Source organism: Malurus melanocephalus, unplaced genomic scaffold (genome assembly GCF_030028575.1).
Source record: "Malurus melanocephalus ecotype Western Australia unplaced genomic scaffold, MMel_1.1 scaffold_297, whole genome shotgun sequence".
Taxonomy (NCBI): Eukaryota; Metazoa; Chordata; class Aves; order Passeriformes; family Maluridae; genus Malurus; species Malurus melanocephalus.
The window spans coordinates 127,249-151,685 of record NW_026623529.1 but is presented as its reverse complement, the minus strand read 5'-3'; the positions used below and the strand labels follow the sequence as shown (position 1 = coordinate 151,685).

Below are 24,437 nucleotides of genomic sequence, written 5' to 3'. Positions count from 1 at the left end.
GTGCAGGGCCAGGAGTTGGACTTTGAACCCTATGTGTCCTTTCCAGTTCAGGGTATTCTGTGACATGGCCTGAAGTTGTGTCACGGGAGGTTTAGGCTGCATGTTAGTAAAGGTTATTCCCCCAGAGGGTGTTTGAGCACTGGAACAGGCTCCCCAGGTCACTGCCCCAAGCCTGACAGAGTTCAAGAAGCATTTGGACAATGCTCTCACGCTCATGGTGTGACTCTTGGGGTGTCGTCCTGTGCAGGGCCAGGAGCTGGACTCGATGATCCTTGTGTGTCCCTTCCAACTCAGAACATTTCATGGTTCTCTGATTCTGTGATACTCATAACAATTTGAGAGTCATGTGGCTGCACGTCAGGAGGACCAGAGAAGGTGTTTGGATTCTCCATCCTTAAAGATTTTCAAAACACAACTAGAATCGGTCCTGGGCAGCCTTGTCTATCTTTGAATTTAGCCATGCTTTGAGCAGAGCATAGGACAAGATGATCTTGAGATATCTCTTACTACCCATTTTCAGTTGTGATCTTGTCTTAACACCACAGACATGAATCTTCCTTCCACATCTTTACTTTGTGTTCACAAATTTGTGAAGGTTCAAGTTACTAAATCTGGTTACTAAGTGCAGTTACTAACTGGCAGCAATTACTAACGTGGAACATTTTGTAACACAAATTTAAGTTATCATTTGTTCCTACACACATCCTGACCTCTGGAACAAAATTTTGTCCTTGCTATTATTTTATCAGCTCAGGATTTTTCTGTTCTAGCAAAAATACCCCTTGACATTAAACTGCATTAAACCACCTTAGACCAGCATAAATTATTACTTTTATCATTTTTACTTCACAAGTAACTGCAGTGGTTTCACACTCCTACACATTTCTGCAAAAGGTGTCATTATGGTGATACATTTCACATGCTGCATTTCTTCTTATGTCTCTGCTATCACTCTCTTGTGTCCCTTGTGTACTTGAATACGTTCACGAGTGACCAGTTTGACACATTTAATCAAAGAACGGCTGAGACCTTTTTTGCAGGTTTTTTTTTTTGTCACAGCTTAGCTTTACTTTTTTCTCTGTGAACTAACAGCCTTTTAATTTGTTCTTGTAATTTTGCAGCTTCCTGTACTTCACATTCATTGGGGTGTTAACTCTGCAAGTGGTGTTTGCCATCCTTGTTTATTGTCCACACCCCACTGCTGCATTACAAAGAGCTCTAACTCTTCAAAAGCACCAGGGAAGGCTCAGCCTTTCAAACTGCTTAGTCAACTCAACATTAATAGTGTTCAGTGAAACAGGAATCAGCTCAGATTTACAGTCTCCTGTTAGTGGCAGACGGAATGAGAGCTCCACTTTCAAGTGTGATTATTTTTCATTTTGGTATTCGTGACTAAGTTTCCAGGTTGATTATTGTTGAGACAAAGTGTGGTGCAACATTCATTCAGCAGCTCTGAAAGGAGCATATTTATGAATATCAGAGCAGTGCTAGAGTAAATTGCCTCTTTATTTATTTTAACAGTGCATGCAGAGGAGATAACAGCAGAGCTAATGAGACTCTGCATATATATATGGGTTGCATTAGTAATGAGAAACAGCTTCACTAATTATTTCTGCTCCCTGATGAAATTAAATTCATGCAGGAAAAGACTTTTACAATGAAGTCAATACAAACCCAAAATATATCAGTTTCTAACTTCATTATATCAGGGTGACATAAACAATTTCATGATTCTATATTGGCATGGAACAGTAAGCACTGACAGAGGGGAAAGGGGCACTTAGTGTTGGTAGACTGAGGTTGTTCTAGTTCCCTCAAAAAACCTCAATAGCTTCCTTCCCTCATTCCTTCCTTTCCTGAACACGTACACACTAGTAAAGCAGGGAACTATTATTTGTCACTTTTCAAGTAAATTTTTGAAAAAAAACCCTTGATACATAAGTTTGTCCATGTAAATTCATTACAAGCAATATAAACTCAAATTCTTCCTGAGTAGTGAGATGAATTTTTAGCAAACTTGACAAAGCATATTCCTACTGACTGGTCCCACAAATTATCATGTGCCTCCCACTCCATGAGCATCTCCTTAGTATGCTATTTGGATGCTCTGCTAGCTCTTTTCTTTGAGAGTGTCCTGGTTTTCCATGCTCAAAGCTGAGTTGAGACCACAAATATTTTAGCTCTTGCATGACTTGAGTAATGAATTATGTTCCATCATGATCCTGCAATAGAACACATCTTCAAAAGTGAGAAAGACATCAAGAAGCTCTAGAGCAACTTCATTTGCTTTTTTTGGACATAAGTGGATGGAGAACACAAAAGCTGTGTTCCTCTTCAAGTTGTCCAGACATGTGGACCGCATATTGACAAAATCAATTGACCCTGTGCTGTGTTCTCCTTGTTCAGAGCAGACCAATAAGCAAACCATTCCAAGCAGTGCCTTTGCTTTTCTCGGAACACTACTTGGGAGGATTTGGAGCGTTCAACATCATCTCTGGTGATATTTGCTTACTTTGATGACAAGTGTTTTGTGGCACAGTCATGGGTGCCGTGGCCATGACTTTTATGATTATATTGTATGTGCTTTTATGATTATATTGTATGATCCTCGATGCTCACATAAAGGAGATTTCCATTTCCCTCCTCTCAATCAACTTCTCAGTGTGTGTCCACCTGTAGAATTCCATATCTGAAATGAGGCAAATAAGCAGTTCATTAAAAATAATTCTGTGTATCTAAATGGGGAAAGCAGTGATATATACACTTAGACTTAAAAAAAAACAGAGAGAGTGTGTTGTCCATACTTAACTTTCTAAGCAAAGAGTATTGATGGCCCAGCTTTGACTTGAGATTCTGTCTTTCTTGTCTTTATTCAACGATAATTGCACAGCACTCTCTCTTTGGGATCATGTAGCTGGAGCGTTTCTTGTTCTTTTTGTATAGTTGTTCTCTAAGTCTAAGTTTAAAGTCCTGGGGCATCTTCAGGAATGATTACATAGAAATTAGAGAGAAATCTGATTCAAGTCCCTCTGTTTATGTACAACTGCTCTTGCACTGATTTCTGATGAATTTTACAGTCATATTGTGAAACCAAACATTTTGTAAAGCGAACAAAATCTTCAACCATTTCTCAGAAGGACTTCCAGTTATTTTGCAAAATGAGAGAACAGTTGGCAGGTATTATGCAAAATATCTAATCTATAGCTTTTTGAATTTGATAGTTTAAAAGATAACAGAAAGACCTATTTCCATTTGATTCTCAGACTGTTTAAAACCCCACAGTGCAATACAGAGAACACCATATATTACATTTTCTAAAATAAAGACCCTCTTGAGGTCAACTTGTAAAATTCACAGCTTTTTAAAGGTTTTTTGTTTCATTGGATTGATATTTGACCTGACCATACCCAATAGAAAAATAGTGATAAAAGGTGATATTTTGTGAAATGCTGGAAACCATTAGGTATTTCAGGTGATGAACAAGTAAAGGAGTAGTAGTCCAATGGTGTAGTAAAACGGCCATTATTTTCTGAAATACTTAAACCCAGTCATATTATGTGGCCAAAACCATAATTTCATGAAAGAGCAGCAAATTGGCAATCTTTTTTTTTTTTTTCAATAGCCACTTTCACAGATTCATCATATTATATAGAGATCATCTGCTGTGTAGGTTTAAGCTTCTGAAGGCCACTTCACTGTAGAGACAGTTTTATTCTTACAACATGAATTTAACTAATAAATTAACTGCTTTAACTAATAAATTAACTGCTTTTGACTGTGTGAAACTTCATGATACTGTTTCTAGTATATGGACACATTTCACATATTGAGAGGATTCTCATCAGCTGCTCCTTCTGTAGCAGAAGGCAGGGACTGCATGTCTGCAGTCTGTCTCCATGTATGTGGAATTTGCACCCATTTGTGTTTCTCTCCATGCAGTCTCCAGACAGGTGAGACTTCTCCTTTGCAAGGGTATGCCTGACAGTTATCCATTACATGCTTAACCATTAATGTAGATACAGTCTGTCCTTTCTTATTTTCTCTCCCATTTTTGTAGCTATCTTATTACTGAAGTCTCTGTGAGGTCTTGCTCCACTGAGGAAAAGTGCAGGGAAGACAAAGTCCTATGTGCAATTCTTATATGTTCTTATATCACTGTTGGAGATCATGGTGCCACCACTCTGGCAGTGTATGCCTCGCCCCTCAGCCATTGGCTGGTTGTTGTGTTTCACCATGCTGCAGACCTCTAAAGCAGAGGAGAGTCTGTGAGCATTTTTCCATGAGTTTTTCCCTTGTCAAGCACAAGTCAGGGTCTTGCTTCTTGCAGGTTCAAACAGAGCATTTGGGGATGCCATTAAATTTCTCTGCTGACATCTGTCTTGCCTCTGTTGGCATTGGACCGGTGTCCCTTCCTGACTATGACCCTCCTGTGGGTGGGGTTGCCTGTAGGTTTGACACCTGATCCCACAGCCGATCCTGTGCTACCCTTCCCAGCTGTGGGACCAGCACCGTATCCATCAGCAAGACCAGAGCTAGGTGAGCCCATGTGTCAGAAGTTCAAGAAAGGCAAACACAGGATCCTGCACCTGGGGAGGAATAACCCCCTACACCAGCACAGGCTGGGTGTCAGCCTGATGGAAAGCTGCTGTGCGGAGAAGGACCTGGAGGTCCTGGGTCTCCATGAGCCAGCAGTGCCCTTGTGGCCCTGAAGGCCAGTGATGTCCTGAGATACATTAGGAAGAGCTTTGTCAGCAGGACAAGGGAGGTGATCTTGATCCTCTGCTCAGCCCTGGTGAGCCCACATCTGGAGTGCTGTGTCCAGTTCTGGGCTCCTCAGAACAAGAGAGACATGGAGCAGATCTAGTGAGGCGCTATGAAGATGAGCACCTCTACTCCTGTACTGGAGCCTCTCTCTTATGAGGACAGGCTGGAAGAGCTGGGCCTGTTGAGCCTGAGAAGTGACTGAAAGGAGCTCTCATCAATGTCTATTAGTATCTGAAGGGGGGGTGCCAGGAGGATGTTTCCTGGTTCTTCTCAGTGGTGTCGAGCACTGGGATGTGAGACAATGGGCTGAAACTGACCCACAGAAAGTGTCCTCTGGGGAGGGACTTATTTACTGTGCAGTGACCGTGCACTGGAACAGCTTGTCCATTGAGGTTGCGTAGTCTCCCTCACTGGAGATATCAAAAACCATCTGGGTGCCATCCTATGCTCAATAACCCCTAGGACAACTCTGCTTGAGCAGGGAGTTGGACCAGATGCCCACTTGTCCTTTCCAGCCTTACCCAGTTTTTGACTTGTGGCTCTGAGTCCCAGCCACGTGTGCATGACATACAATTCCTTGAGGGCACAGCTGCCAGAGCTGATGAGCAAAACCAACCTGGCATTCCCAAACTAGAAGCGTTACTAGGAAAGAGGGAAATTACTGGTTGAGGGTAAAAGCAGCCAGCTGCCCTGTCTGCTGCCTCACCAGACAAGAGAGGACTATATATTATCTATAGTTAACCTCCAGGGAATGGACACTTATCTTTATTGTTCTTTTCTCTGTTCAGCAAAAAAAAAAGGTCAACTGAGCAGCTGTTTGCAAGTGGGGAAAATTACTTCACTGAGTGCCAGAAAGTTTAGTTCGATTTTCTGAAATTTCTGTCTGGGAAGTCAAGCTGTCATTTTATTAATGACCCCTTGACTTTTGAAACCAGCCCTTGCTTCCAATCAAGTCCTAGCCACAGGGTTTACTTACAGGGAAAATGCAAAATCCTGTTTCTCTGAAAACAGCAGAAATGAGTGACTTTATGGGTCAGAAATCTCCAATCTTGCCATTCTGTTGAGGCTTTTATTCAGGAACTGCTGCCTCTGCTGCCTTCAGGGGCTGTCATGCCCATTTCTCTCTATCCCTTGGAGAATGCATCGAGTAACTCAAACCCCCGAAACCTCTTTCTTGGCCTGCAGCTGTGGAGGTACCTTCTTCCTCAACCACTGCTTTTAGTCTAAGGCACTCTGGTTATTTGGAATGCAAGGAAATGGAAATATCAGGTGATACAGCCCGTGGAAAACTGCCTGGAAAGAAAAGATGTGCATCCTAAGGAGAATTAGACAAGTAGGATTAGAGTCTGATAAAAGCCTCAAATCAGGATTGCGGCAAAAAGCAGTCTTGCTGTATTTGTCCTTGCCTTGACTTCATTTTCCGTGATTCCCTGGTGAACTAGAGAGAGAACTGGGGCAGTTGAAAGACACTCAGCAGGCAAATTGCAGTCATATGGAAAGAGAGATGCACGAGTGGTAACAAGGAGTGGCTGAGGGCAAGTTTGCTCCCATCAGTGAGAGTGCTACTTTTTAGCAACATTAAGGATTCAGTAAGTAACCTGAGATGAAGGCCAGAGATGGAATCTACATTACCTCGTTGTATTATGCTCTCTTCTCATTCCTTGTCATATTCTTCAGATCCGATCCCCTCTACGTCCTCCTGTAATCCTGTGTTTGTGCTTATGGTTTTTCCTAGCCCAGAACTATCCTCTGTCATCCAGGCAGCAAAATAAAGGTCTCCAGGATTGTGGTGCCTCTGACCAAGCAGATGATGGTAAGTGGAAATTCCCCTTCCTTTACAGTAGTCAATTCTTAGCAGAATTAAGAGAGACTTCATTCTCTCAGGGCAGAGGAAGGCTTTCTCTGCCAGACACTGACTCTCACAAAGCAAGACAAGTGGTAGACATAAAGTTTGCATAGACAGTCCAATAAAAAGCGTGACTCAGTGCTGGATAATATCACCAACCTAAATCATGGAATTATGACCACCTAATTTGCTCATTATCATGCTGAGTTAGTATTAACATCATTAGCATCAATTTTTATTTGGGGGAAAAAAGCCTCTAGTATTTTTTGTGATGCTCTGGTGTAGGCTACCGTAGAAGTGTGTATTTTTACAAGAATTAAAGAGCTTGTGATTTTAACACATGGATGAACAAGATTAGTTGGGCTGTATGGACATGTTTGTTAAAGTATGTGTCATGTTTTGAAAGACTTTCCAAACTCAGATACAAAATACTTTTTATTTATATGCATTTTTGTAAGAGGGACTTCACTTTTGCCTCTCATAGTCATTTAGTTGATTATTTTATTACGGTAAAAATGTTACAATATTGTGTTACAAAGCTATGCAGTGCCTACAGAATGCATGCAAGGCATTTTCTTTAACCAACCGTGTTGCAATGGGAGGAAACAAAATAGTTGTGCCAATTTCCATCCTCTCCCACCACAAGGAGAAAATTACTTGTCTGGATCAGAGCAGTTCATTGCTTTCTTAATGACACACAGTTAACCAGTAGTGAGCTACACATTCAAGTTGATTCCTTCCATGTTGCGAAAGTCTCTGTGACTCTCTAACTACTGTCGAATCCGGATGGTAGTTCTCTGCTGCTTTAATGTGATCCTTTGGGAATAAATGCCTTTGTGGAAAGATTATTCTCAGATCCACACACACTGTAAACTCTCACATTTCTTTCTGAACAGATTGGATCCAGGCTGTTTGCCAAGGGTGAGCCATGAGAGCTGCCCCACAACTCACTTGTGCTTTGCACTTCAGTGATTTCCAACTTTGGTGTTGAATAGCTTGACTCATGCTCTGACCTGGAAATACCTTTTGATGATCACACATCCTGATAGATATAAAGGACCTTGAAGAGGAAGGAAGACAGGGAAGGAAGACTATAGAAGAGATGGGATCCTATAAAGTAACCGTATCAGTGGGACTGAAAACAATGAACATAGTGGTGAGATTGCACAGGTACAACAAATTCAACCAATTGTTATTTGGTGCAAGAGATGTTGAAAGTGAGGCAGAAAGGAATGAAAAGATTTGCAAGTGTGAAAAGGTGGATTTTGACAGCATCACAAGGAGAGACTGTCATGGAAATTGATCAGCTGATAACCTCTAATTAGTTAAATGATTAAAATATTATCCTGCTAAATTTAGATGAAAAAATGTGACCTCATGCAGATAGAAAGAGGAAGAAAGATGCATTAGTCATTGATGCCTTGGATTAAAGCAGTCACAGATTTATATTTTTTTGGGGTGCATGTGTAAAGCAGCTGAGCTGTGAAAGCCTGAATGTCTTTCACATAAATATTTTACTGAATTTTTCATCTTTTTTCAGTGGAATTTAATTCCACTAAACTGACAGTGCCTCACTGAGATATAGTAAGCTTTTTAGCTATACTAGGTCTATTACCTTTTACCATCCCTCCAATCCAAGCAGTAACATTTTCATTCCTTCTACCAGTACCGGGTACAAAATGTATAGAATTGATTTCAAGATAAAGATACTGTGAGTAACTAGCTATAAACTTCATAACTGCACAGAATCAATGTAAGATTTAAAAAAAACCCAAAACATTGCTACCTTGGACACCTAAAATACTTGCTTTTTGAAAACAGCTGCCATCTGAATGATCTGAATAAAATTATCCTTACTGAAAAATATTATTTTTTTAATAGCATGATTCTGTGAATAATAATACAAACTTTTGTTTGATCCTGCAATGTCCAGTTCAGTAAAGATGTATAATTGTTTTAGACATATTTTCATAATGTGAGAAAGATGACAAAATCTTTTTCTGCTGCAGTGATACCATTGCAAAAGGTGATTTTGAGAAAATATTTCAAGAAATAACTCTCTGTCAATGGTTTAGTTTTAAATAGCTGGTTTAATTACTTCAGTTCACTTAGAAAGTTACACTCGTCTTTACAGTAAAGAAACAGACCTCAGGAAGAAAAATATCTTCCCTGATATTTTATGAGAGCTTATGTGGAATAAATAAGAAATGTATGGGAAAATTATATAGATCTTTAAGTTTCAAAAATCAGTACCTTAGTCCATAAAACACTGTTTTAACATTCATGTTTCTACGTTGCAGATTCTCAAGTGTCTTCTTACTGCTTTTGACTTCAAAAACCTTGATGTAAAAACAGCAAGAGAGAAGAGCCCCTGACCTTTCTTCCTTCCTCTCCAGGTCCATCCACTGGGTAGCTCCATGAGGAGATTGCTGAGGTCACCTTCCCATTTACTGCTGAGACACTGGAGACAGTTTGTTCCATTATTCCAGGAGGCTGATGTGCAGAGCCCTGTGTGAGTGTGTTGTACTGCGTCCAGGGCACAACCTGACCTGTTGAACAGGGAGTTTGCCATCAGTGTCCTCTCCCAGGTCCTGCACACACTCCAGGAGGCTGATGCTAGCAGCATGGCAGCCTCCTTTGGAGCATCTCCACATTTTGCTTGAAGAAGCGGCTTCCACTCAGCACGAATGACAGTAGGTCCAGGCAGCTAAGGGCAGTCAAGCTCAAAAACACCTCATTGTAGCTTTCTAACTGGTCAGCATCACTCACATGCTGTATGTAGTAGGCCCTAAAGAGGTGATAGGGAAGGAACCAAATTATGATGACCCAGATGAAAATCAGATTTTTTAGCTGGGCCCAGAATTCTTGGTGTGAACAGAGGGAGGTGGAAAATTTTCTCGACACTTGTACCAGGATGAAAATCTGCAAACCCAAGAGGACACAAGAAATGCAGGTGACAATTACAATTAGAGTGTAGTTCAGAGCTTTTACACTGTCCTGCTGCAGTTCTTTGTGGAACTTGAAGCACGTGGTATTACTGTAAAAGCCTGAGCGCCCATATTCGAAGTAGAAGAGCGGCACCCCAAAGACCATGACGAAGACCCAAACGGCAGCGCTTGCTGCAATCGCGTGCAGCTTCCTGTAGAACTCCACCTTGTCCTTCCACTGAAAGAAGATGAGCCAGCGGATCACCAGCGTGATCACATAAAATACGAAGGTCAGGTACATGTGGATGTGCAGCATGGCGCTCACCATCCTGCAAAATGGCATGTCAAACACCCACTTCTTTTTGACATAGTAGTGGAGGCGGAAGGGCACCGTGAAGAGGAGGAGGCTGTGCACCACAACCAGGTTGATGATGGCAGTGGTGGTCACAGACAGAGTGTTCATCTTGAGCAGCACGAAGGACATGGCGATGGAGCCGATGCCACCTCCGGCAAAGACAACGGAGTAGACGGTGACCAGTATGGCACTCATGGTGCTGGTGTGAACGAAGGCAGAGGAGGAGTCACTGCTGTTCCTGAGCCCTTCATTCATGTTCCTGAAATCTTCCTGGTACATAGTCTAGAAAAGAAAGGATGCGGAAAGACTCAGATTAGGTAGGAATGGGATGGCTTCCCATCTGGCTCCTGCTCAAGGAATAGTCCTGAAATCTCACAGGTGGTAACAGTGCTGTAACAGTACAATGGCTGTAACCACTGCTTTTATCCAAGCACTCTCCACCCAGGGAAAAATGGATGAGAAGGTCAGGCAGAGAAACTGCTCTAGTCCTTAAGACGTGGCTAACCATACCCTTGAGACAAAACATGAATCAATAATATGTGGGGAGAAATGATCCTTGGAGGAATGACATGATTGTGGTGGCTTTGTGATGTGTTGTTATTTCTCCTCTCTTCTGAACATCTGCATGCTTTCACAGACAAGATCTGAGATGTTGTTTGAATTCTGCTATTCATTCATCAATTTGTTTATCTTCAACACAAATCTGTCCTTCCCAGGGCCAGATAACAACCATATGTTGTTCTATCTAAGCTACAAATTTTGTTTGTTTCCAAGAGCTGAGTTCTGCACACACTACAGCCTTCTTCTCAATGGACAGCTTCTCGGAGCAAGGGATTAAACACCATGAATACCCAGACTCCATGAAAATCCTGCTTAGATCCTGCCAGGCCTGGCAGCATGGGCAGGACTGTCCTGGTGCTCAGGGCCATTTCATATCTTACATGTAGTCACTGGGTGTTATGAAATGGACTGTTAGAAAACATTGGGAAAGCACATCCTGGATGAATATAAATCAGCCTGCCTGGCCTGAGCAGAGTTAATAGCAAGTTTAAAAAAGTATGCTATACATTTTCAATATACTACTATGTGAAAGAGAGATTAAAAGTAATTCTTATAAATCTAAAAGCTCCTGGTAGGATTTTAAGCACTACAAGAGCATATAGGATATATGGCATGTATGTGGTTTTTTTTGTGCTGCTTCTTAGCAATATTTCTGAGCACTTACAGTAATCAAGGTCTCTTCATACAGTGAAAAGTTATTCTCTAGCTATCCCAATGCATCTAAGGCTCCAGATATCTTATTAAAATCAGTATAAATATAAGTGCCATATCTCAAACTGGCTGGTTGGTGGCATTACTGCCCTTTTTTGCTCGATCCTGCATTTCACAGTTATGTGAACAACTAATTCCAGTACACTGAGAATTACAGTGGGTTGGAATGAAGGAGGTTTTTATCAGTCACTGCAGATTGGCACACTGAAGCTCTTGCATCAGAAATGGTGCAAGTTCCTTCCAGTTCTGTTCTCATTTCCGGGACACTGCATTTCAGCCTCACAACCATGCAAGTCAGTAGGGTTTAACAATAGATCTTCATCAGCTTCTCCAAGTTGTTAAGCTTCAGTTTGAAAAGATATCTCTAAAAAGTGCATTATCACACGTTTTTATTTAAAATGCATATTTAAAGCTTAAAAGTATCACAGAGGGAAAGGCAACACACTGGAAATGTGGCTTGGTGTGAGCAGTCCCAGGAGCAAGGCTGCACTTGGAGAGAAAGAACCCCTCACTGTCACCCTTCAGAGCCTGACACTGAAACTTGAACTGAAGGCAGTAAGAGCAGTTAAGCACAAGTCAGATAACTGATATTTTGCCCAGACATTCTAATGAAGGGGGCAGCAAGAGACCTATTTTTGTCAGCAAATAAGCAACTGGGTCACTCTAACGCAGGTTCCTGCAGAATTTTGCAGCCATCGTTAAATCCCTACACTGTAAGATTCTGCAGGATATGTAATTTTCATTAATCTTCAAAAGAAAAAAAGCTACTAGTGGCTATGATAGGAGATTATCAGCTCCCCAGTAGTACAGGCACCCATGAAATATCCCAATGAAATACCATTGCGTGATGAATACAGAGTATAGCATTACACAGAGTATGTTGCACAGAGGAAATTCTGCTTTCTGGGGATATGAGGTTTCCTAGCACAGCGACATTCACAAAGTTGCAACCTCCTGACCTGAAATGGAGCTAACAAGTCCTTTTGCCAAAATTTAGCAGGAGGCACGTGGCATAAAAATTAATGTGGACCTTGCAAGACACAGCTGTTCTTGTTTCTGTGCCTTCCCACCCTCTCTAGCAACAAATTCAGTAATATTGCTCAAGTCTTGGAGCAAGGTTGGTCTTCCTCTGTGTTTAGCCTCTCATGACTTGGCTGAACTTCTGCTGGACACGAGCCTTGAGCAGCCACAGGGCAGTGGTGGGCACCACTTTTGGATGCCATAGCAGCTGCTCGTGCCAAGGGCTGGGGGAAAATTGTTGGTTTGGCCTGACCAAGGGGGTGGGCTGCCAACAGGCCAGAGGCTGGCTTCTTTCAGAAATGCGATCAGCAAAAAGACTCTTGTGTATTCAAGATTTGTCAGTTGTCAGCATGGATAATGTCATCACATTAATTTCATGTGACTCCCTGGGCAGCACAGTCTTCGAGAATTTCCTGGACTGCTCCCTTCTGAGAAGAAAAAGTCAATTCTCAATCCCTGGCAGTGTTCAAGGCCATGTTGGAGGGGGCTTTAAGCAACCTGGTCTAGTGGAAGGTGTCACTGTCCATGGCAGGGGACCTGGAACTAATGACCCTTAAGTTCTCTTTCATTCTAAACGATTGTGTAATTCTATGGCGTATGAAAACAATCTGATCTCTTTCAAAATTTTCCAAGTAATAAATATTTATTCCAGCCTTCAGGAACTTGTTTCTCTTTTATCTTACTCTTATCTATTATACCATTAAAAAAAAAAAAAAAAAAAAAGAAAAAGAAAAAAAGAGTAACCATACTTTTGGACAGAATTTGTACAACCTCAGCTTCCAGGCATTTTATGTTCTTCTGCCTCTGTCTTCATGTTTAAAAAACCTTTTGTCAAATTTTGACTTCCCCTGTAGATACCTGATATGAGAGGGAAGATATTTATTCACCCTTGATCCCAGCCATACCTGTGGCTTCTCGGTGAACTGCCATTATGCTCCTACTTGTTTCTTGATGAACAACTTCACATTTGGCAGGGTAAAATGCTTATTCCTAGTTTGTGCCTGATTTAGCAATCCAGATGAGCCTGTCACTGGCTTGTTCCCTTCACTGCATGCTATTTTCCCAAGCAGGCCCATGAGTCACCATTATGTTACATCAACATTATATCAACTTATTAAAAAACCCACCTCATTTGTCAGAAATGATGACACTCTTACAATCTCTGTCAAACAGTGAGCTCTACTCTGTATAACAAGTGTTTGCAAAATTTATCCCCCCCGTACATGTCTGCTGAGAGACTGGCAGGCTTCACGCAGATTTTCATGTGTTCTGACAGTCGGGTTCTGCAGGAGAAGAATTTGCTGCCTGCGTGCACCCAACTGAGAAGTTTCATTTGAATTTGGAGGAGAAAAAGTTCTGTTCAAATGAAAGATTTCTATTTTTGACAGACTTAATAAATTAAAAAATGAATATTTGTCAGAATTGACATTTCTGCACTGAACCAGACTAGACTGGAGGGAGTGCAAAACACAAATATTTTTTAACACAAATCTGTTTAAAATCTTCATTTGTTTCACAGACATCCTTGTTTAGTCTCCAAAATGTTTTCTTTTGAGGGCATTGTAATTGCATTTCATTTTGTTCTAATTCCATGCTGTGTTATGGAAATGTAGGCTATGCCACCAGAATAATTGCAGAATTCCTTTAATTTCAAAATAACCAAACACACCTGAAGTCTAAAGTATAAGAACATACTTAATGGAAAACATTACAAATAAAATAATATTAAATGTGTATTTTTACATTTAGACATCGACTTTTTATCAAACTACTTCTTGTGATTCCTCTAACTCATTCGGCAGCTCATCTGCTCATGTCTTGCAGGCTGTGTCAACATTACACTGATACTTTGTGGTTTCAACTCACATCATTGAAGAACAAATGGGATGGAAAAGCATGTTGAGTTAGTCCTCCTTCATTTGAGATTGTCACTATTTTTGCACAAAAAAAAATGGAAGACATGAAGTGTTCCTAAAAATCATTATTTACTTCCTTAGCTCTGTCTTCTGGTCCTTTCAGAGATCAGGTGATATCAAACATGCACACCAAGATGGATGAGAACAAAAAGCACTGCTTCCCAATTTTAAAAGGCACTGTAAAACTACAGGGTAGAAATATGGAAAAGACAGCAATGCTGTCCTTTAGTAGGAAATTACAAAACGCAATGAGAAAAGCTTTGAAATGTGTTAAAAATAAAACAAACAGACAATTGAATGCTTCCCTTCCCCCCCACCTCCAACATTGCAAACATTCCTTTAAAAGCGTTTCAAACCAAGGCTTATTTTTCATTCTGTGCATACTTACAGATTAGAGTTCCTCTCCTCTCTTCATGTGTTGTTTACTTGGATCTTCATTTTATGGAAGCTCTAAGAACAAGAAGCAAAAGACCAGAGATTATGACAAAACAGTAATGCTGAGGCTCTGCTATGTGAGGGTAGGGCGGCCCATGAGCAAACCACCTTGGGAAGATTTTTAGTTGCATCACAGCATCCCTTACCTTGCAACTATTTCTTTGTCGTTAGACATCTTCAAAGCCTCCCACATCTGAACTTTACATTCTACTACTGCCTAAAATAATAAATTATACACACAGAAGTGAGCTTCACAGTTCAAAAAGACACATCTTTGGAAATCTATCCCTTGAGTGGGGGGCGGGGTAGAAGATTTAAAAGAATGTTTTGAGAAAACAGGGCAGGACGAGCAAAATAAGACCTAGACTGTAATTAAGTGTGCGTTTGGATGTGGTCAGAGACACCAAAATGTAAGGGATGAAATAAAGCTCACTCTACAGCCCAGGACCATTTCTCAGCTCTGCTTTCTGCCAAGATTTTAGCTCAGTATCTGGATCTTGGGACATGGTGCCATCACTACAACTGTACAGTTCTAGCAGAAGGAAACTAGGAAATTTAATTAAAAAGTGATTGGCCATGTCAGTGTCAAAGGCTCATTGAGCAGTGATGGCTGCTGTGAGGTGTATGTGTGGTAAAAGATAAGTTACTGTGGGACTGAGTTTCTGTGAATAGTCTGTGCAAGGTCAGTTTTGCCCTCCTGCAGGCTCAACATGTTTCTGTAAGGAGGCACAGTTATATTTGAGTATCATAGTTTTGAAAGCATCAATATAGACCTGCAATTTTTACATGTAATCTTACATGAGAACATTTTAACTGACTACATCCTGTTGCTTCACATTTGGTTGAAAAAAGCACGAGGGAAGTGCTGTTCTGTGCTACTTCACAACACATCATGGTATGAGATGGAGATTTTTGCATTTTGCTATTTTAACAGTGGCTGACAGCTAAAGAACCATTAGATAATATTAAAAGGTAACCATAATAGTGATGCTTAGCTTTTCTTCAGTACCTTTCTGCAAGCTGGTCTCAAAGCTCTGTTGGAAGCCATAGAGCTAAAAAGCTGAACTCTGTGGCAAAGCCAGAACTAGAGCTAAGATATCCTTTAATCAGAACCTGTATTGACTTTTTCTAGGTCTTGTTCTGGAATGAATATATCCCAGTGGAAAGAAAGCTAAGGTGCCTTTAAGACCTTCAGGTAACATCTGTATGTGGGTTTTTTAATTATACAGTATTTTTGATGCATACAATAAGTTAATACATAGATAAACACAAGTTAAAGCATAAATAATATGTTTTAATGTTAAATACTGATATATATTCCTGATGCAATATAATAATTACATAATGTGCAAATTATGTAATTTTGTTGATAAATAACAATGTTGTTTCCTCAAGCAGTCAAAACAAATAAGAGTTTTTCAGGTTGATTTCTTTCCATATGCTTGCAGTTGGCAAATCTTCAATCCTTTAATCCAGGATTAAACCAAATAGTGAAATACCAGAGTATGCTCCGGGACAGACACCCTCATTACCTTTGTTGGTCTCTAATTTGTAGTTAGCATCAAGATCTAGATAGGTATTGAATGCTTAATGTACATCGTTGTAATTCATTTTCCCTGCTAAATTTATGCAATTTTGCCCAGGATTTACCAACAGCATGTATAATAGATTTCAGACTGGTATGTTTAGATTTTCATCTGTAATGTACAGAGCAGGTAGCAGAATGTGATTACTTTAGAGCAATGCCAGCTTTCAACACAGATACTCGAAATGCATGTATTTTACAAATTTTGAGCAATTGCTGGTAGTTTTAGCAATACCGTAGAAATCTACAAGTGTGATAGTGTGTTTTCACATCACCATTGTGTCACCTGAATTTGACCATCACCTGGTTTGAGTCTGCATTACAGCAACAGTTTCATGGGCCAAGGTTTTTTAATAATAGATGAGAGTCTGGGCCAGATTTCAAGGACTACTTGTCCTGATACTGATTAGCATCAAGGTGCCTCTGCTCTGGTTTGTGTGGAAATTCCTTGAGGAAAGAGAACCATGCCCTTTATGTTCAGGCATAATACAGGTTGTTAGTGATTTCTCAGCTGCTCCAAACTTAGAGTTGTACCCAGAATAACCATGGCAACTCAGGTGTTTTGTTTGTCTACATTCTTTGTGCCAGAACTCAAGGATTTGGAGTGCCAATTCAGGAGGGGACTACAGGGGGTGGCAGGAGCTATGCAAGCATGGTGGTTGGGTCTTCTAGAAAAATATACTTCTCCTTCACTTATGTAAGTGGCAGAAAGTAAAAATAAGATCCACCTGGACACCTTAAATTCACTGTGGGTACCTTGACTCTTAGTTGTGGGTAAAGCTTGAGTGACAGTCCTGATAAACATGAACAGATGTGGATAATGTAGAACCAGGAAGGGTATTATTCGTAATAATTTGTGCTCCTTACAAAAAGTCCAGATCTGCTCAGAGTCCCTCCTAGTGCTGGCCGTGGGTCTGGGCCTTGTAGATAAGACTGATGAGTTATTAATTTGTAGTCATGACAGGTTATTTACAGTTTATTATGAAGTAAAAGATCAGCTACTAGTATGAGGAACTGAAAGGCACTAGGTAATTAGAATAACTTCTGTCTGTTTTCAACAAAATCCTACTTTTGACTCATATTTTTGGTGTGCCTTACTATTTCAAGCACCTGAATAGAAAGATATTAATTATCTACAGAAGGAAAAAACATTGTGTCTATATCAGCCAAAAACATTTTGTAGATAATAGGTTTCTTAAAATGTCTCTGTTTGGGTTCTGGATCAGTTGTGATTTGTGGCTGTCACCCGGGCAGTGCAAGGTGTCCTATGAGTGAGAAATACTGCATGTGACACATCAGAAAGAACATTTTGGAAAAGTACAGCGAGTAAAATGTGAGTTGCAATTCCTTGGTTCACACACTTTTGCATAGCAGAGACATAAATTCAATCTCCTCTGAAAAGATATCTGGTGGCCTCTTCCTAGTTTCTTTTCCTGATTTAAGGGAAAAAACCACCCACTTTGCAAGTTGCTATCCCTGGGCATTGTTACTCAAATTTGCTTAAATGTACCTGAGGGAAAGTGGTATGGAGAAAAGGCTGCTTCCCCTTCAGTCTGTCTCACTACCTTTCCCTTCTATGGAGATAACAAAATTGTACCCTGTTGAAGTATAGCATATCAATAAAACACCCTCAAATTTCTGTTCAGGTCTTAGCCAGAATCCAGATCTTTCAGAAAAGTACTGAAAACAAACCAAAACCTAAATCCACATCAAAGTCTGCAGTATTTCTTCTTTGATAGTGAGGGAGGGACCCCAGATGTAGAAACCAACTGTTCTAATACTAATAACACCAGTAATTTGCCCAACTTTCCCCAAACCTTCTTGTCTTTTCTACTGCACTATGCTTTGGCCTCTGTGTTTGTCACCAAGGGCAGGAGGAGGAATCAGGATTGAGTACAGAAGGTATCAGTTCAATCTCCAGACTAAATGGACTTTTTGAGATGGTGTCTTACTTATATTTAACAGCTGCACATTTCTAGCAGTCTATCACTAACTTAGATATTACCCTTTTTTGAAGGATTTTACTAGTTTGTATCTGCTGCAAGCCAGTGGGTTTTTCAGGTGATGTGCCTCTCATCAGGAATCCAGCACAGCAATTCACTCATTATGGAAGCTTGTTCTCATTAGGGTGAAAAAAAATGGGAGGGGAAACTGATTGACAAGGAGACGTATCACTCCTACCATAAAGATGACATTTGACTGCAGAGAAAGAAATCATATATGCAGCACCATTCCGATTCTATAAGCTTGTATACCCTGCCAAGAAGAAAAAATTCTTCCCTTCACCTTGAAATGACAGTGCTCATCCTAAAATTTGTTTGAACTTGGTACTAGCCTCACTAATTGCCTGCTGGGGTAGGCAGCATGTTGTAAGGAAGAAGATATTTTATAAAAGGATTTGAGCCCAAGTCTATCGCTGCTCATCCTCAAAGTGTTTACTGTAACTACTAATACTGCTTTATTCCCAGGTTGCTTACTTCATCTGATTTCTGGCTGCAGACAAATCAGACCTGCAGCTGCTGGCTGCAGAGGTAATGCAAACTCTATCATCAGGTGCACGGAAAAGATCATTTTACTAAAGATCATTTCATGCTGAATATACACATGCAGATATTTATGACACTTAGTATGCTAAAATGTGTTGTCTGTGTCAGCAGAGGAACAAACCTCTCTGCATTAGTCTGAGAGGGTTTACCCAGAAGCAGTATAGAAAGCAAAGCTTGTTGCCAGCCCTGTCTGATTGACAACAAAGATGATTTCCTACCTTAGCACAAACACAATTAATACATGACTTTTCTACTACAGTTAGGTTAGAGAGGACCTCAGGTTCCTCTTGTCATTTTGGAAAGGAGGAATTTACTGCAAGGGAATTTTCCACACTGCATTCTCAAAGCATGCTGGTTTTCAAGAGCTTTCCTTGATCAGCGTAGCTACACACTGCATATTAAAGTGAGGTGCTCTGTGCACATAAGGGTCTATTACACCACATAGTTTGGGCTGAAATGGTTCATTTTGCTGTTAAACCTGGAGGTTTCAAGTCTTAGCAAATGATGAGCAATTGTGTTAAAGAAAGATCTTCAGTTCTTTTGCTGAAGTGTGAAGCCAATTGTGTTGTCAACAAGCTCTTACTTACACATTTTTTAAAACTTTTGCCTATTTGAAGTTCAGCTGAAATATTTAAGAAGGCAGTTAGAGAGCCCAGCCATAGGTGTAGAAGCACTTATGGTAAGTGTTCCTGTTCTAGGCTGTGGAAGAACACCCACATCTGCCCTATGAATCCCACCATTGTCCTAATATGCTTTCTCCTAGCTTCTCCCATTTCTTTGACACAGGAGTCCACAGAAAATGTTTGGCCATGCTGCTTGTGGCCATAATGCTGTTTTGCCAGTCCAAACATACTTATTCCATTTTGGAGTGCTCTGTGCTGTGGTGTTGCACTGGGTCCCTGTACTTGGCTGATCTTTAGACCTCTCTGTAGAAAAACAGAACTGAAAACAATCAGTTATGAAATAACTTCCCTTTCTAACTTCCTTCTTTTCATTTCATCCAGTCTCTCTAATGTTCTGTACATCTTCTTTATCACTGCAAATCATACCAAATATTTTATGTCATTATTCACCGTGGCTCTGGTGAACACTTAGCTGAAGACAGACTGACAGGACAGTCCTGAACTATACTATGAGCCTTCCATGACAGAAGTACAGGTAAAAAAACCGGCATAAAATCCACATGGAGTGAATGAGGCTTGGTGGAGAAATGACCCAAAAAGCATCCAGGCAAGCTGGTACAAAATGAATTGTGTAGGAGATACCGTGTTGTGTTGGGTGTGTGTGCCCAGGTTTTGGTAGCAGGGGAGGCTACAGGGATGGCTTCTGTGAGACACTGCCAGAAGTTTCCTCCATGTCCATCAGAGCCAATGCCAGCTGGCTCCAGGACACATGTGCCAAGACTGGGCCAATCTGCCCAGACAATAGAGCCTCGGCGATAACATATTGAAGAAGAAGAGAAGAAAAGGTTACTACACAGTTGTAATTGCAGCCAGAGAAGAGTGAGGTGAGAATATTTGAGAAGAGGAGCTCTGCAGACACCAGAGCAGTGGAGAAGGAGGGGGAGAAGGTCCTGCAGGCACTGCAGCCCATGGTGAACACCATGGCAAGGCAGCGGTGCCCCTATAGCCAACGGAGGATCATGGGGATGCAGAGCTCGACCTGCAGCCCATGGAGGAGACCCATGCTGAAGCAGATCAATGCCCAAAAGAGGCCCTGAACCAGTGCGAGGTCTGTGCTGGAACAGGCTCCTGGCTGCAGAACCATGGAGAGAGGAGCTCATGCTGGAGCAGGATTCCTTCTAGGACTTGTGATCCTATGGGGAACCCAGCCTGGAGCAGCCTGTCCTTGAAGGACTGCACATCAGGGAAGAATCACCTACGTTGCAATAGTTTGTGAAGAACTGCTGTCTGTGTGATGGATTCATAACAGAGAAATCCATTATACTGTACTAAGTACTGTCTCAAAGGGAAGAGAGCCCGTGTTGCAACATGGGAAGAAACAATACCCCCATTTCTTGTCTCCCTGTGCCACTGAAGGGGGGAGAAGAAGTAGCGCTGAGAAGGAGGGAGGGGTGGAAGGGGAGTTGTTTTTAAGGTCTGCTCTTATTTCTCATTATCCTGCTCTGATTTTATTAGCAATAAGTTCAGTTAATATCCCCAAGTTGAGTCTGCTTTACTCATGACTGTATTTGGTGAGTCATCTCTCCTGGTCCTTATCTCATCCCATGAAACATTTTTTTATACTTTCCCTCCCGTGTTCAGTTGTGGAGGGAGTGATGGGGAGGGAGAGGCTTTGTGGGGTGCCTGGCACCCACCTGTGCAGATCTGAGCTCTGATCCAAAGCAAAATAGCCAGAGTAGGGCAGTGACCTAACCTTTAGCTGCTCAACAGGGTCGGTCCGATTGGCCATAGCAGCCAATCTATTGGCCAACCATTCCTCTTTAGCCCCATTCCTTCTGGAGTTAGCACATTAGGCACTAATTCAAACACATCTTCACAGAAAAGATTTCCCCAAAACAGCTTTCCTGTTGATATCATTAATGGTAAGGATTTGGGGAGTTTAAGAAAATAAAGCACGCAGTTAATGTGTTTAATTGGGCAACTGAGATGAAAATGAGAAGTAGTGATTGCCATGGCTGCCTTTTTCTCTCTGCACCATCAAGTGAGGATCGTCAGTGAAAGTGATTCAATGGTTTCTACTGCCCTCATGGTGAGAGACCTGACTGTTTACTACTGAGTACCTCCAGCACAGTGAGTAATGATAAAGCAATGCCTGTTTTGTATCCACTCCAGGTTTTCCTTATGTCTCTAATTTTCCCCTTATTTTCACTTGAGAGGAAAGATTTCACTCTGTTCAGTGAGCTGACAATAAAATAATGAATTCTGTACCAAAATCTATCTCCACTTAATTTTCAGATTGTTTCCTCTATCCACATTAGTGGGCGTCAGACCTCATTCCATTCCCACACCTAAGATTATCCTCACATGAACTTAATTTCAGCTGCGTGACAGAGATCTCTTCTAGGTTAGGAAGAAGTTCATTAAAACTTGCAAGAGGTTCTAGCATTATATTTGTTATGCTTTTTCCAAAGTATTTTTTTCCTGGACTGTATTCAGAAGCAGCCTGCACACTGTGCTTTTAGGGGTAAAACTATAGAATTTGTGGAGTCTTTCTATATGGCACTGGATAAAGAAGATATGCACGTTGCCCTGTGAGCCTGAGGTAGGTGTGCAGTTCGGAATACAGGGCTGTGTAGAAATATCTAAGCTAGTTTTAAATAGGTAGTTGGTGATAAATCTGTGTTGGAGTGACACTCCCTCACCAAATTTATCACAAATTTATTTTTTTTCCAGGCTTAGAGGCTTCAGCACTTTGATTAGCTCCTCCAGAGGTAGTTTTGGTACCTCTGCATGACTTTGCAGAAAGCAATGGGCATATGCAAGGCTGTGTAGATTGTGGCTGTTGAATCTTAAAAGCATCCAGGTTGGCAGGGATCTCGGGAGATGTTACTGTCAAACCTCCTGTTGAAAGCAGGAATACAGACTGAGGTATCCAGGGTCCCATCAAACTGAGCCTTGAATATTTCCAGCAGGGGAAATCATGCTACTCTCAACATTTCAGTGTCTGTCTTGGACAAGCAAGACAGAATCTGGACACAACATCCCAGGTGTGGGCTAACAGGTAGCAAATGGAGTGGAATAATCACACCCTTGACTTGACAGCTGTAGTCCTTGACCTGCTGGCTGGGCTTTTGCTGATGCGGCCCACGGTGAGGTTTATTTCATTGCTGAGCTGTGTGAGTGCCTGAGAGCATCGGGGACAGTGTTTAAAAGTGCCAGTGGAGGCAGATCTGGCAACCTTTTACAAGGAAGACTTGAGATGATCAACATCTGAACTGATTCTGAAAAATTTACTCATCATGAAAGAGTACTGGGGCCTTTGAGAAAGCCAGTAGAATCATTACAGAAATTTTCTTCTTATAATTTTATAAAAAATTGATTGGCAAAACCAATAACAGTTTCTTCTTGTCTTTTAATGAATTTCAGACAGCATTATGAAAGTGTGGATGCTGTTGTAAAAGGAGACCAGCAGCCCTTTCTGCAATGCTGATTCCCAAAATACACTTCTACTTTACTTCCACTGATTTCATAAAATGTGACATTCACAACTGCTGCAGCGGACTAAGAACCCAAAGTACTTTTGACTTTTCTCCTGTCATGTTTCCCCCCAGCTCTGCTGTAATCTTACCTCCCACCAAGAACTGTTAAGCTCCATCCAGATCTGCAGCCTCCTCTTTTGAGTTTAGTAATATTTCCCTCCTCCTGGTCTGTCCCCAGTACCTCAGTACCTCTGTTGAGTACCTTGGCAGCACTTACCCAACCACTGTGCAGCAGCATAGCAGGACAGTCGCCTCACTCCGTGTGACTCCTGGACTTCACAGAGAAGTGCTGATGAGGAACTGCTACTGCAGCCCAGCTCTGTCTGCTTCCTGAAGTGCCACCCATTGCTTGTAAACCACAAACAGCAGACAGGCATGATTGGACCAGTTGTCACCATCTCACTCATCAAGTTCATTGATAAAGATGTGTTTTGGGGTTTAATTTATTCTTGTTCTGCTTAAGACTTGTTAAATATTTTCAGTTATTGCAAAATGTATTTTCTTGCAAGTGGTGAAAGGAAGAGGGCTAATTGGACTGAAAGTGAAAATAACATATGGGAACATCTGTTTGTGGCTTTGTATAGACCTGGGTATTGCCCTCCTGTGGTACGAAGGCCACTCAGCCTCTCAAGAGGATTTGCTCAGTTTCCAGAAAATACCCAAGAGGTGATCTGAGAGCCTTTGAGGGAGCTTTCCTCCCTGTACATGCGTAAAATATCTGTAACAACCCTGAAGCTGGGCAGCCTGCAAGGCTGAAAACTTTCTGGTACTCCTGAAGTGTTTCTGTCTCGTTATCAAACAGCAGTCTTCCAGAGAGATGTGACCATCCACTCTGCATATGCTGTTTTCATACCGCAGTTTTTTTTATAATTAAAATGTATTGACTCAAACTTGTTAAAAATCAGAGAATGAGGCATTAGAATAGAAGAAAATTATGGGGGGAGCTTGCTATGAGATCTTCTTTATAATACACTGTTGTCTCTATTCTTAATTGTATCCATTTTATGCATCTGCTACCAGAAATCTGTCAGAGCGACACAGATACACGCAAAGCTGCCACTAATCCTTGACCCCATTTAATTTCAAAGAGTCATTCTCTATCAGTGGTATTTCAGAACACCTACAAAAACCTGGCAATGCAACAAGTAGCAGAGTAGGACAGACCCATATTTTAAAATCTTGATGCTGCATTCCCAGGAGCTTTGGTATGAATAATAAAACTGTTCAGAATAAGGACGTTCCCTTTCTTCCAAATTAAGGGCATATGCTTGGGGACTTTTAAATCCAAAAGCTCATTAAATGTTCTGTCCTATCCCCATGTTAAGATTCCTCAAGATAAAAAGCAATAGTTAGAGAAAATAGAAAACTTTCCCTAGAAATGTCTAATGCTCTTTTCAAGGTTTAATAAGGACTCTGTTTTTCCAAAGACCTGTTAATCTTAGAAATACTCTTGTAAGGTTTTAGTGATCTGCAGTCGAAAACTCACAGCCAATTCAATGTAAAAAAGACATAGTAATACTTTTCATCAAACAAGAAGCATAGCAATACTTTCCATGGCACCCAAATGCCAAAATTAAAAACCGTTGAATTTGTCTCATCTTTGTAATAG

At 41.1% G+C, this 24,437-nt stretch overlaps 1 protein-coding gene across 1 annotated transcript; it reads right to left on the bottom strand.

Annotated features, from left to right (window-relative positions):
* Positions 1–8,411: 8,411 nt before the first annotated feature.
* LOC130579861 (probable G-protein coupled receptor 141) lies at positions 8,412–23,106 on the bottom strand. Its single transcript, XM_057376981.1, has 3 exons — positions 23,046–23,106; positions 14,489–14,550; positions 8,412–10,174 (listed from the first exon to the last, which is right to left on the bottom strand). Exon 3 carries the CDS (start codon positions 10,169–10,171, stop codon positions 9,227–9,229), a length of 945 nt encoding a protein of 314 aa, XP_057232964.1. The 5' UTR covers positions 10,172–10,174; positions 14,489–14,550; positions 23,046–23,106; the 3' UTR covers positions 8,412–9,226.
* Positions 23,107–24,437: the final 1,331 nt, after the last annotated feature.

Bases quoted from the DNA above. Each gene is read 5' to 3' on its own strand.
- LOC130579861 (XM_057376981.1), bottom strand. From the start codon at position 10,171: ATGTACCAGGAAGATTTCAGGAACATGAATGAAGGGCTCAGGAACAGC.